This window comes from Leucoraja erinacea, chromosome 21 (genome assembly GCF_028641065.1).
Source record: "Leucoraja erinacea ecotype New England chromosome 21, Leri_hhj_1, whole genome shotgun sequence".
Taxonomy (NCBI): Eukaryota; Metazoa; Chordata; class Chondrichthyes; order Rajiformes; family Rajidae; genus Leucoraja; species Leucoraja erinaceus.
The window spans coordinates 11139290-11153928 of record NC_073397.1 but is presented as its reverse complement, the minus strand read 5'-3'; the positions used below and the strand labels follow the sequence as shown (position 1 = coordinate 11153928).

Below are 14639 nucleotides of genomic sequence, written 5' to 3'. Positions count from 1 at the left end.
AACATTTTGGAGCAACATTAACCATGGGTCACTAACTAGACCAAAATGCAATTTTACATAATTGATGCAAGGGTCTGCTAGCATTCTGGGCTGAGTGTGTCTTGCTCATCTTCCTTGAGGAGAACTTTGTGATTCGAGACCAAAATTTAACATGTTTTAACAGCAACATTTAACATGCAATTCAGCAAGTCCCTCACGTGAGCAGCTGGGGTGTCCATAGGAACCTGGAGCACACTGGTTACATGTAGGTCCCGAGTAGCTGGGAAGACATTGGCACTGGCCTGTGAAGCCACAGAGGTTGTCCACCGATCCACGATCATCACATGAGCAAACTGCATAAAGGAAAAGAAACCATCAGGAGCCATCGAACCCAAGGAGAGGATGGTGATGTCAAACCGTGCGAAGTAAGGCGTACCAATAGACAATAGACAACAGGTATAAAACATATATTAATGATCTGGATGAGGGAATTGAAGGCAATATCTCCAAGTTTGCGGATGACACTAAGCTGGGGGGCAGTGTTAGCTGTGACGAGACTGCTAGGTGACTTGGATAGGCTGGGTGAGCGGGCAAATGTTTGACAGATTCAGTATAATGTGGATAAATGTGAGGTTATCCATTTTGGTGGCAAAAACAGGAAAGCAGACTATTATCTAAATGGTGGCCGACTAGGAAAAGGGGAGATGCAGCGAGACCTGGGTGTCATGGTACACCAGTCATTGAAAGTAGGCATGCAGGTGCAGCAGGCAGTGAAGAAAGCGAATGGTATGTTAGCTTTCATAGCAAAAGGATTTGAGTATAGGAGCAGGGAGGTTCTACTGCAGTTGTACAGGGTCTTGGTGAGACCACACCTGGAGTATTGCGTACAGTTTTGGTCTCCAAATCTGAGGAAGGACATTATTGCCATAGAGGGAGTGCAGAGAAGGTTCACCAGACTGATTCCTGGGATGTCAGGACTGTCTTATGAAGAAAGACTGGATAGACTTGGTTTTATACTCTCTAGAATTTAGAAGATTGAGAGGGGATCTTATAGAAACTTACAAAATTCTTAAGGGGTTGGACAGGCTAGATGCAGGAAGATTGTTCCCGATGTTAGGGAAGTCCAGGACAAGGGGGCACAGCTTAAGGATAAGGGGGAAATCCTTTAAAACCGAGATGAGAAGAACTTTTCTTAGACCAATAGTTTCAAGTACCGAGTCAGTCATGGGTTAGTACTTGTGGTGGGATCCCCTATCGATTCCCTTGAACGCCACAGTGGTAGAGTTGCTACCTCTCAGTGCCAGAGACCCTTGTTCGATCCTGACCTCAGACGCTGTCTATGTGGAGTTTCCATGTCGTCCCTGTGACCCCGTGGGTTTCCTCCGGGTGCTCCAGTTTCCCCCCCACATCCCAAAGACATAAAGGCTTGCAAGTTAACTGTCCTCTGTAAATTGTCCCCAGTGTGTCAGGAGTGGATGAGAAAATGGGATAACAGAACCGGCGTGAACGGGTGATTGATGGTCGGTGTGGACTCGATGGGCCGAAGGGCCTGTTTCAATGCTGTATCGTCCATGCTGATATACAAATGGTGATGGGGTGCCTACTCCTCTGTGTCTATCAGTCACCTTCTTCCATCACATTCCCTGGCAGCTGCTCATTTGCCAAGATATCCAACTCCCCCCTCTTTTCCAGTCTGCTTTAACCGTTTCCAGTCTGCTTTAACCGTTTCCAGTCTGCTTTAATCTTCTCGCCTAAAGGTCCATCAGTTCCCATCGTATATGGGAGGAATTTGAAGATCTCGGAGTAAACCCACACTCTCACAGGGAAAAAGTACAAACTCCGTACAGACAGCCCCCTTAATCTGGAACGAACCCGGGTCTCGGGCGCTGCAACGCTACCGCTGCGCCACCGTGCAGCCGTAAACTCCATAAACAAACCAAAACATCTCCATACCCACTCCATAAACAATCTGGGCTGCTTCTCATGGCCCATAGAACTCTTTGCCAAAACCATGTGGACAGTGCAGAGTCTTACCCTGGCAATGTGGGTAGGAATGAAAGCCAACAGCACATTGATCACAGCGAGCTCCATCAAATTCGGCCTTGCACAGACATCGCCCAGATTGATCGCAAACCTCCGGCAGGCTGCCAGCAATGCTGCAGCTACACACTGCAAGAGGAGCAACAAGATATCAGTCACATTTCAAAAGCCTTTCCCTTTGGGAGTTGACATCCAGGATTCATTTTTTCCATTTTCCAGCTGGCATTGATAGCCTGGGAAATTCATACAACATGACTGTAATCTAGACTTAAAACTCACAGCCTCCACGTGTAGAAACATAGAAACATTGAAAATAGGTGCAGGAGTAGGCCATTCGACCCCTCGAGCCAGCCGCCATTCAATATAATCATCCAAAGTCAGTACCCTGTTCCGGCTTTTTCCCCATATCCCTTGATTCCCTTAGCCCTAAGAGCTAAATCTAACTCTCTTGAAAAACATCCAATGAATTGGCCTCCACTGACTTCTGTGGCAGAGAATTCCACAGATTCACAACTCTCTGGTTGAAAAAGTCTTTCCTCGTCTCAGTCTTAAATGGCCTACGCCTTATTCTTAAACTGTGACCCCTGGTTCTGGACTCCCCCAACATCGGAAATGTTTTTCCTGCGTCTACCCTGTCCAATCTTCAAAGAATTTTATATGTTTCTATAAGATCCCCTCTCATCCTGCTGAATTCCAGCAAATACAAGCCCAGTCGACCCTTTTAACTGGTAAGTTTAAGAAACTTTAACCTGATCTTTCCAAATAAATACGGGTTGATAAGGATGATAAAAAAAAAGACCTGATGTTAAAGGAGAAGTCTTGAATTTCTAAAACATCTTGCCACCTCGAAACTTGGGATGGTCTTTACACACAATGAAATACTTTGAGCTGCAGAATCTACAGTTCATATGTTATAGAAGAATTAGGCCATTCGGCCCATCGCGTCATTGAAACATGGCTGATCTATTTTCCCCTCTCAACTCTATCTCCCACCTTCACCCCATAACCCTTGACACCCTTACTAATCAAGAATGATTCGATTAGTTTATAAGGATACAGAACTGCTAGAAAAAACTATCATGTATCTTATACATTGTAAATGGATTGATTGTAATCATATATTGTCTTTCTGCTGACTGGATAGCACGCAACAAAAAGCTTTTCACTGTACCTCGGTACATGTGACAATAAACTAACATAAACTATTAATTTCTAAAATAATGCAAGTGCATGAGAGATTGAATCAACACCAGAAAATTGCTCACTGATCCTCTCAACTTGCCAGTACCTTCAAGAGAATTAATTAAGAAAGTAAGCCTTTCTATTTAAAAACAATAGAAATTGAATAAATGTGAACATGGCCTGTTTTTGATCTAGGAAACACAATAAGGCACAGAACATAATTCCAAGTTTAGAGTCGCCACTTTTAAAGATGAACAAAGCTCCATTTAGAGCTCTGGTTTAAGGACTGGGATTAATATTGCAAGCAAATAGTAAACTGTTGGAAGAACACACCAGGTCAGGTGGCTTCTTGATAGCCTGATCCAGCTTCTCAACCAGAAAGGTAGACAAAAGTGCTGGAGTAACTCAGCAGGTGCAGCAGCATCTATGGAGCGAAGGAAATAGGCAACGTTTCGGGCCTAAACCCTTCTTCAGACTGATGGAGGGTGAGGGGGTGGGGGCGGGGAGAAGTAAGGAAAAAGGACGAGGAGGAGCCCGAGGGCTGAGGGAGAGGTAGGAAGGGCAGGAGACAGCAAGGGCTACCAGAATTAGGAGAATTCAACGTTTATGCCACCAGGGTGCAGACTGCCCAAGCGGAATATGAGGTGCTGGTCCTCCAATTTGCGGTGGTGCTCACTCTGGCCATGGAGGAGGCCCAGGACAGAAAGGTCAGATACGGAATGGGAGGGGGAGTTGAAGTGCTGAGCCACCGGGAGGTCAGGTTGGTTAATGCGGACAGAGCGGAGGTGTTCGGCGAAACGATCGCCAAGCCTACGCTTGGTCTCACCGATGTAGATCAGCTGGCATCTAGAGCAGCGGATGCAATAGATGAGGTTGGAGGAGATGCAGGTGAACCTCTGTCACACCTGGAATGACTGTGGAATGACTTGAATGGAGTCGAGGGGGGAGGTAAAGCAACAAGTGTAGCATTTCTTGCGGTTGCAACCAGAAATACTGGCCATTCCTTCACCTCCACAGATAACTCGCTGACTTATTCCAACAGTTTATTTTTTTGGTCCCGACTCCATCCTCCGCAGATACAAGGAACTGCAGATGCTGGAATCTTACGCAAACACAAAGTGCTGGAGGATCTCAGCGAGTCAGGCAGCATCTGTGGAGCTAATAGACGGGGCATTTCGTGTCAGGACCCTTCTTCAGTCAAGGTCTGAAGAAGGATCCCGACCCGAAACATCACCTGTCCATTACATAAGGTCATAAGTGATAGGAGTAGAATTTGGCCATTCGGCCCATTCAATCATGGCTGATCTATCTCTCCCTCCTAACCCCATTCGCCTGTCTTCTCCTTGAATCCCTGACACCCGTACTAATCAGAATTACCTCCACAGATGTTACCTGACTGTTGAGTTCCTCTAGCACCAGCAATCCCACGTGTCTCCATTACTAAAGCAGTTTTCCTTGGAGCTCCAAAAGATACCAAAGGCCTCTTATAAAAACAAAAACCACTCAATGCAAATTTTGATCTAAAAATATTTTATATGGCTTTGATAATTTTTGTGTGGGTACTCTAGATGAACTGAAAATTGTAATTTCCTGATGGTTGGTAATCAAAATTAATTAAATTTCAATTTTGTTTACCGCCAGCATTCCGAACATTAGTTAGACACAAAATGTGTAGGAAGGAACTTCAGATGCTGGTTTTCACAGAAGATGGACACAAAATGCTGGTTTTCTCAGCGGGACAAGCAACATCTCTGGAGAGATGGAATGGGTGACGTTTCGGGTCGAGACCCTTCTTCAGATTGATGTTTCTGGTCAAGACCCTTCTACAGATGCAAAATGTTGGATTAACTCTGTGGGGCAGGCAGCATCGCTAGAGAAAATGAATAGGTGACCATGTTTTAACCAGGACTCACTACAAGTGTACAGTTTGCAACTATGTATTTCTTATGGGCTCACACCTGCTTCTATCTCAAGCCTGTGTCCAGCAATCTGCCTATCAAGGAACCCACTCACCTGAGGTCATTTGTCCTGCCTCCTCTTCTAGATCATTTCCCCACATCCCCCCCCCTGCAATCTGCCTGACCGGCTGAGTTACTCCAGCACCTTGTGCCTATCTTTGTGCCTAAATCAGCATCTGCAGTTCCTTGTTGTTCCAAACGTTAGTATTCTGCATTCACATCTTTGAAGAGAAATTCTGAAAACCCAATGCAGGTTTGGTATGTTTCCGACATTTTTCTGCCGGTGCAGAATTCTTTTGTTGAAGCGGAAGCACAACTTACGCTGGCAGAGGGGATGGTTGAAGTAGCCCGTGGCACACTGGTCGCAGTAGAAACCTTCAAATCCCTGGCGGCAGAAGCACTGCCCTGTCTCCAGGTTGCAGCTCTCAGCAGTAACACCAGGGCCAGAACAGCGACAGGCTACAATTGCAAATGAAGAACCGTTCAGAAGACGAAAGTTAACTTAAACTGTCAGCAAACAAAGCCACCTCAATATCTTCATAGTAATAGATTTTTTTTAAATTAGGCTCTCACAGTCTCTTGCCCAGAGTAGAGGAATCAAGAACCCGAGGATACCTTCTGAACCTTCTGAATTTTGTAGTCAGCAGGGCAGTACTCTGCATGTCGCCAACTTGGACAATTTTGCATTTTTTTTATCAGGCCAATTAACCTACAAACCTGTACATCTTTGGAGTGTGGGAGGAAATCGAAGATCTCGGAGAAAACCTGCGCAGATCACGGGGAGAACGTACAAACTCCATACATACAGCACCCGTAGTCGGGATCAAACCCGGGTCTCTGGTGCTGCCTTTTTGCTGTAAAGCAGCAACTCTACCGCTGTGCCACCGTGACTGCCCTTAGGTTTAAGGATAGCTGAGGGGGGGGAAACAATTAATAGGAACCTGAGGGTATTTTGTTCCCCAGTCACTCCCTCGTCTCCCCCCTCCCATCAGGCAAGAGGTATAGAAGTGTTAAAACACACGCCTCCAGATCCAGAGACAGTTACTTCCCAGCTTTTAACCATTCTATCAACAACTAGAGAGTGGTCCAGAGCTACTATCTACTGCATTGGAGACCCTTGGAATATCTTTAATCAGACAATACTGGACTTTATCTTGCACTAAACGTTATTCCCTTTATCAATGTATAGGTACCCGTGGATGGCTCAATTATGATCATGTGTTGCCTTTCTGCTGATTGGTTAGCATGCAAGAAAATGTGACCATAAACTAAACTAAATTAAAAACTCCTCCTGTGGCCTCCTGTGCATCCTCTACTGGTGACTATTGTGGGTGCCAAGCTCTTGAAATCCCAATCACGTCTTCTCCAACGTTGCCTCTTCCATTAACAGACCAGACAGCAGGACATCAAATTGTAAGAGGTTGGACCTTCTTCACTTTTTCCCAGTGGAAATGTCAAAGCCTCTGGGCCATAGCTTTACGGTCAGGAGGAAAGTTTAAATGACATGTACGGGGTACGTGCTATGTATTTTTACACGTGGGGCGGCATGGTGGTGTAGCAGTAGAGTTGTTGCCTTACAGCGCCAGAGATCCGGGTTCGGTCCTGACAACGGGTGCTTGTCTGTATGGAGTTTGTACATTCTGCCCGTGACCTGCATCGTTTTTCTCCGAGATCTTTGGTTTCCTCCCCCACTCCAAAGACGTACAGGTTTGTAAGTTAATTGGCTTGGTAAATGTAAAAATGATCCCTAGTGGGTGTAGGATAGTGTTAATGTGCGGGGATCGCTGATCGGTGCGGAATTGGTGGGTCGAAGAGCCTGTTTCTACGATGCATCTTAAACTAAACTGAACATGGGGTGGTGAGTACCCGGAACATGATTCTGAGGAAGGTGATGAAGCAAATGCCACATTGGTGTTTAAGAGGCTTTTAGGGAGGCGCGTGGATAGGGGAATAGTAGGCCATGGGGCAGGGCAGGCAGAGATTAGTTTAAAGGTACACAAAAATGCTGGAGAAACTCAGCGGGCGCAGCAGCATCTATGGAGCGAAGGAAATAGGCGACGTTTCGGGACGAAACGTCGCCTATTTCCTTCGCTCCATAGATGCTGCTGCACCCGCTGAGTTTCTCCAGCATTTTTGTGTACCTTCGATCTTCCAGCATCTGCAGTTCCTTCTTGAACACAGAGATTAGTTTAACACCGCATCATGTACAGCACAGGCATTGTGGGCTGAAGGGCCTGTTCTTATGTCCTACTGTCCTGTTCTATTAAACCTTAAAAACCCACCTCAAAACAGAAGCTTTGCCCACCATCCCATACAAGTCCATTACAAATACTGCACAATCATCTCCAAGACCATTCACTACATTAACAAGGTAAGGCGGCACTTCAATGCAAGGTAATGTCAATATGGAAGTTGGATGAAGCACCTTTGCTTTGTTTTTGAGCAAGAACAGCTTCACATTCTGGATCTCTCTTCATCCACCCTCTCACAATGACGGTGGCAGACAGCAGTGTGACGTTATCATTAATCGGGCAGGGCAGTGAAGGTGGGAATCATAAGTTCACAAGTGATAGGAGCAGAATTAGGCCAGTCGACCCATCAAGTCTACTCCACAATTCAATCATGGCTGATCTATCTTTCCCTCTCAACCCCATCAGAATCCTCCTCTGGCTGCACAGTTAACTTACGCTGGCAGCCGGCTCCAAAATGCCGAGACACACACTGATTGCAGAAGCGGCCTGTGAAGTTTGGCTTGCAGCTGCACGTCCCTGTTTGCGGGTCTGGCTGGCAGTCGTTGTTCAGGGTTCCCACTGCACTGCAGTCACAGTCTATGGAACAGAGACATGGTCAATAAACATTTACTATTAGTAAATTATTAGGGGTGGCAGGGTGGGGCAGCTTTTAGAGCTGCTGCCTAACATTCTTACATATTGTGCTACGATTAAAGCTGGAACTGTTAAGTTCTCTGTACTCTCAACGCAGTAGTTTGGGTTTGGAAGACAAAACAAAAGCAGTCTGAATAAGGGTCCTTGTCCCATTACGTTGCCTGTCCGTTTCCTCTATAAATGCGACCTGACCACTGAGTTCCTCCAGCACTTTGTGCCTTGCTCAAGATTCTAACATCTAAGTTTCTTGTGTCTCAAAAAGAAAATCATTCTGGATTCCTGTTCTTGTTAATGGCCTAATGAGTTCAGGTATAAGGTGCTAGAGAATTCATGGGGAAGACAGGAGAATAGAGGTGAGAGGGGAAAACAGATCTGCTATGATCGGATGGTGGTACAGATTTAATGGGCCGAATGGTCTAATTTGTTCCATGGTCTTATGGCCTACAAGCGTGTCAACATGAAATACAGTCATGTTTGGCGTTTCAGTCCTCATTGTTTAGGTTAGTTAAACCTTGTCTAACTGGATGCAGAGAGAAGCTGAGAGGTCTTTGTGCCCTTTGATCTATTTTAACAAGCTCAGAGACAAGTTGTGACCCACCTCCCAAAAACACGATTAAAGCTGCAATCAAAACTAGCACGGAAGATATTTTACATGACCCAGGCCCAGTGACTTACTTATTATTTCACCCACGTGGATTAAGGCTCCTGTGGATTGTGTGGGATTCACTGGCAAAGCTGTTGATCAAACACATAGTGAGTAGGACATAATGGTTTAATATACCAGTCATCATATGATCAGAATACAGTCTAAATCATGTCTCTCTGTGTACATTGGATTAGTAGGACCGAAGGATTGTCAGTAGTTTTTCCGCTGGTAATAAGTAGCTTTTCTTACAAAAGGTCCATTCTCAACTTGACATGTCACCAAAGCTTCGAGTCTATGTGGGTGGAATATGAAGCGAAAAAGACCCCGAACACAAAGTGCCAGAATAACTCAGTGGGTCAGGCAGCATCTGTGGAGGACATGAATAGGTAAACATCGCCCATCCATGTTCTCCACAAATGCTGACTTAGTTTAGAGTTTAACGATACACTGCGGAAATAAGCATTTTGGCCCACTGAATCGGCAATCCACATACACTAGCACTATCCAACACACTAGGGACAATTTTACAATCTTTACCAAAGCCAATTAACCAACAAACCTGTACGGCTTTGGAGTGTGGGAGGAAACCGGAGCACCCAGAGAAAACCCACACCGTCACGGGGAGAATGTGCAAACTCCATACAGACAGCATCCATAGTCAGGATCAAACCCAGGTCTCTGGAGCTCTAAGGCAGCAACTCTACCACTGCGCCACCGTGTACTCCAGCACATTACATTCTTTGCAAGTTTCCAGCATCTGCAGTTCCTTATGTCTCTGAATCAAATGTACACTTCTGTTTACATTCAGGTATATGGCTGCAGATTGATATTTACTGAGGTTCAAGTCATTCACCTGCCTGAATCCTTGGCTTGGCTAGATGCAGGGAAATAAGGTCAATGGGGGCTCTGTTTTAAACCACCATGGATGTGAGTGGAAATGAGCATGTCATAAAGGTGTGCCATGTAGCTGTACTTCTGCAGCACTTGTTCACATGCAACTAAACAGCACATAGACATTTAGAGTCATCGAGTGATACAGTGTGGAAACAGGCCCTTCGGCCCAACTTGCCCACACCAGCCAGCAATGTCCCAGCTACACTAGTCCAACTTCCCTGCGCTTGGTCCACATCCCTCCAAACCGGTCCTATCCATGTACCTGTCTATAACTGTTTCTTAAACAATGGGACAATCCCAGCCACAACAACCTCCTCTGGCAGCTTGTTCCATACACCCACCACCCATTGTGTGAAAACGTTACCCCTCAGATTCCTATAAAATCTTTTCTTAAATATTCAGGCTGGAGGTCTGACCAATGGAGTTCTGCAAGGATCCGTGCTGGGACCCCTGCTGTTTGTGAGTTCTTTAAATGACATGGACATAAACGTAGACTGGTTGGTTAGTGAGCTTGCAGATTACAGTTAAATGGAAACAGGCCCTTCGGCCCAAGTGAAGGTGACACGAAAATAACACCAAGATTGCTGGGGTCGCACATTGTGAGGAAGGCTGTCAAATTATACAGTGGGGTATAGATTAGCTACAGAAATGGGTAGAGAAATGACAGATGGAGTTTAATCCGAGCAAGTGTGAGGTGTTGCGTGGGTGGGAGGTCGAGTGCAAGGGGAAAATATACGATTCATGGCAAGACCCTTAACAGCGTTGTTTTACAAAGGGATCTTTGGGCCGTAATGTGGCGTGGCGATAAACCCGAAATGAAGGTGAGGAGCCGGGTATTTCGGGAGGAATTTTATTAGTTGTTCTCTTGACCAGTCGGGTTTGCAAGAGGACGATCGCGACTAAACCCCTGTAGCTAAGGACCGCCCCCAGACTAGTCCATTCCCGTGCTGAGGGGTTCGATAGTGGAATGGCCCAACCCTTGGGAGCCACCACAATAACTCCATGAAAGTGGCAACACAAGTAGATAGAGTGGTAATGAAGGATACGTGCCTTCATTGGTCGGGGCATTGAACATAAGAGTCAGAAACTCACGCTGCAGCTTGATACAACTTTGATTAGGCCGCATTTGGAATATTTTGTGCAGTTCTGGTTTCAGTTTTGTGCAGCCCCATGAAAGGAAGGATGCGGAGATTTGGAAAGGGTGGAGAGGATGTTTACCTTGATTAGGGGATATATTAGCTACAGGGAGAGCTTGGACAGCCTTTGATTGTTTGCTCTGGAACGCCGGAGGTTGTGAGGAGATCTGATAGAAGTATATAAAATTATATGAGTAGTATTCCGAATGTTTGTTTCCCCAGGGTGGAAATGTCAAAGTCTACAGGTCATAGTTTTCAGATCAGAGAGGAAAAGAGTAAAGGAGATGTGCAGGGCAAAGTGGTTTTGCTTTTACACAGAGTGGTGGGTGCGTGGAGGCAGATACAATAGTGGCGTTTAGGAGGCTTTTGGGTAAACACATGCCCATGCAAGGAATGGAGTGATATGGATCACTTGCAGGCAGAGGAGATTAGTTTAACTTGCAAGATGTTTAGCACTGACATTGTGGGCCGAAGGGCCTGTTCCTGCGCCGTACTGTCCCATGCCCTAGGCCTCGCCACATGTATTGTTGGGTTGCTTTATTTCCTGAGGGGTTGCGAATGATTTTGATCATTGTGCAGTTAAACATGGGATTATTGTGGAATTTGTTTAAATGTGCGGTTGGTGGTTTTGGGGGGGGGGGGGGGGGGGGGGGGGGGGGGACGACTTCAATGCTGTATAATTCTATGGGAACTAAAAAATAGTGTGGTAAAATAGGATTAGTGTCTGTAAGTACTGACCCGAAATGTTGCCTGCCCCTTCCCTCCCCCGATGCTGAGTTCCTCTAGCACTTTGTGTTTTGCTCAAGATTCCAGCATTTGCAGTCTCTTGTGTCTCCATTGAAATGGGGGAAGGGAAGCAGTGTACAGATACGAGTTCTTAATTCTACCGGGAGACGCATTGTCATGTAAAACTAAGAGTACCACAAGGAAACCAACCAAACCTGGACAATCACAGCAAAGAACCTCCCCTGATGGATTTTCACACCGAGCATATCTTACACCTTAGTCTAGGCTCCTGTGAGCTGCAGCCATGAATCATTTAAAAAATACCACAACCCATTAATTTCTCTCCACCAAATAACTTTATCTTCAAAACAAAATGCGTAGAAAGGAACTGCAGATGCTAGAAGATAGACACAAAGCACTGGAGTATCTCAGCACATCAGGCAGCATCTCTGGAGAAAAAGAATGGATGACGTTTTAGGGTCAGGACCCTTCTTCAGAAAACAGGATGTAGGAAAAGGCCAGAACAAAGCTGGGCCGACAAAAGATGACCAAGGAAGGGTGGAGCCCATAATGGCCCATTGTTGGGCTGGTGAAAATGGGGTAATGCAGGGATGCGGACAGTGGATCTAGTAGGATGACTAGGGCGGAGGAGGGGGGGGTGAGAGAGAATGCAGAGGTTACTTGAAATTAGAGACATCAATATTCATACCGTTGGGTTGTAAAATGTTCAAGTGAAATATGAGGTGCTGTTCCTCCAATATGCGTGTGGCCTCACTCTGACAGTGGAGGAGGCCCAGGACAGAAAGGTCATTTTGGGAATGGGGAGGGAAGTTAAAATGTTTGACATCCGGGAGACCATCTAGGCCAAGGCGGACTGAGCGAAGTTGTTCAAAATGATCGCCCAGTCTGTTTACCTTCAAAATACTTTGATTCAATTGAAGCCGATCTCAGTAATTTATTGGAAGAACAAACAGTGCTGGAGTAACTCAGCGGGTCAGGCAGAAACTCTTGATGTCAATCTCTGGGTAGGACGTCACCTATGCATGTCCTCCACAAATGCTGCTCGACCCGTTGAGCATTGCAGCACATTGTGTTGTACGTAGGATCCTAGCATCCGCAGATTCTTCCAAGTTCATTGGAAGAGCCGCTGTGTGCGTGCCGTACTTACGGTGGCATCTGGGGAAGTCGTGATACCCCGCTGCGCAGTCGTCGCAGTTCTCTCCAGCGTAGTTGTACTTGCAGTGACACCGGCCTGTGTAATCCTCACATGTAACTTCCATGAACTCGGAATTGCAGTTGCAAGCTGAAGCAACACAGAGCACATCAGTTCAAGTACCCCTTTCCCAAGTTCCGCACACAAGACCACATCAATAAGTGAGATAGAGAAAACCTACGGATGCAAGCGTCCACGGAATTAGCTGACACATCGGGTGCCCGATAATATCCATCCACACATCGTTCACAGTTGACCCCGGCAGTGTTGTGCTGGAGAGTAACACAGGAAGCACGTTAACAGGTGGCACGGTGGCGAAGTGGTAGAGCTACTGGACTGGACCCCCCCATACGACAATGTCTGGACCCCCAACAACAAGCTACAGCAACCTACCACCTAGTCGACGTCACGCTGCGGCAAGCTACCAACAACCGGCGACCCATTAGGGCGTTCACCTACGACCACACCTACGACAACCAAAGTCAACCTACATCCACCCGCGACAAGCTACAACACTGCCGGCGACAAGTGAAGACAGCTGAAGACAATTCAGTCGCCGGTACCTGTCGCCAGTTGACGTGGGTAGTCGCCAATGGAATTCACTGAAGTCAGCACCGGCGACAACCTACGTCATCCTGGCGACAACCAACGTCAGTACCTACGTCAGGAGAAGGCAAGCCATGCTCATTGACGTCAAGCCGACTGTTTGAATTTTGAACATGTTGAAAATCCAGCGGCGACCAGAAAGACATTACGACTCTTTGGGCAACTGAGTTTGGTTTCCTCCCACACTCCAATAGACGTACAGGTTTGTAGGTTAATTGGTTTGGTGTATGTGTAAATTGTCCTTGGTGTGTGAGGGATAGGGTTAATGTGCGGAGATCGCTGGTCGGTGTGGACTCGGTGGGCCGAAGGGCCCGTTTCCACGCTGTAACTCTAAATTAAACTGCTATATGTTGCATGCATTTAATTCCAACCCAGTGCAACAGAATAGGTCAAAGGTAAACTTCCCCTAATGTGTAGGATGCAAAACTGGGATAGCATAGAACTAAGCATTTCACTCTAGCTAGGTACATGTGACAATAAAATATCATTGAATCAATGAACTAGTGGAAGAGTGATCGCTGGGCGGCATAGACTTGGTGGGCCTGTTTCCATACTGTATCTCTAAACTAAACCAACACTAACACTACAGTGCTACTCCATTGGGTTTCCATCCTACTTAATGTAACACCAATTGTTTCCGGCAACAAAGCAAGTGTTAAAACCTCAATGAGACAAACCTTGTTCCATCTCAGGTTAGAAGCTAAACTATAAAATCTTGATTGAAGCAATAAGATTAATAGTTTATATAAAACAAAGTATTTACCTGGCAATCAATACATACGCCACCTCCTTCATATCGACCCTGGTGATTCAAACTCCGTTGTTGCTGGTGTACCACATGGTTGTATACACATTCAGATGCATGACCATTACAATTGCAGGCTGCCGGAAGAAAGTAGTCAGAGTTATAGAGTTGTACAGGGCGGAAACAGGCCCTTCAGCCTAATTTGTCCATTGTCGACCAAGATGCCCCATCTACATAAGTCCCATCTGCCTGCGTTAGGCCCATTTCCCTCTAAACATTTATTTTCCGTGTGCCTGTCCAAATGTCTTTTCAATGTTGTTATAGAACCAGCCTCACCTACCTCCTCTGGCAGCTTGTTCCATATACCCACCACCCTCTGTTTGAAAAAGTTATCTCTTTGGTCCCTTTAATCTTTCCCCTCTCAGCTTAAACCCATGCCCCCTGGTTCTGTAATGAGAAGAATTATTAATAGACAATAAACAATAGGTGCAGGAGTAGGCCATTCTGCCCTTCGAGTCAACGCTGCCCTTCAATATGATCATGGCTGATCATCCACAATCAGTGCCCTGTTCCTGCCTTCTCGCCATATCCCTTGACTCTGCTATCTTTAAGAGCTCTATCTAACTCTC

General features: G+C 46.0%; 1 protein-coding gene across 1 annotated transcript in view; it reads right to left on the bottom strand.

Moving 5' to 3' along the window:
* Positions 1-14639, bottom strand: part of lama5 (laminin, alpha 5) — a 265684-nt gene that overhangs the window by 131917 nt on the left and 119128 nt on the right. Inside the window, exons 8-15 of the mRNA XM_055652107.1 lie at positions 14029-14147; positions 12841-12931; positions 12615-12749; positions 8720-8779; positions 7847-7987; positions 5481-5618; positions 2014-2148; positions 198-332 (exon numbers count right to left, since the gene is read on the bottom strand). Coding sequence (XP_055508082.1) covers positions 198-332; positions 2014-2148; positions 5481-5618; positions 7847-7987; positions 8720-8779; positions 12615-12749; positions 12841-12931; positions 14029-14147 — 954 coding nt within the window. The remainder of the gene's footprint in view (positions 1-197; positions 333-2013; positions 2149-5480; positions 5619-7846; positions 7988-8719; positions 8780-12614; positions 12750-12840; positions 12932-14028; positions 14148-14639) is intronic.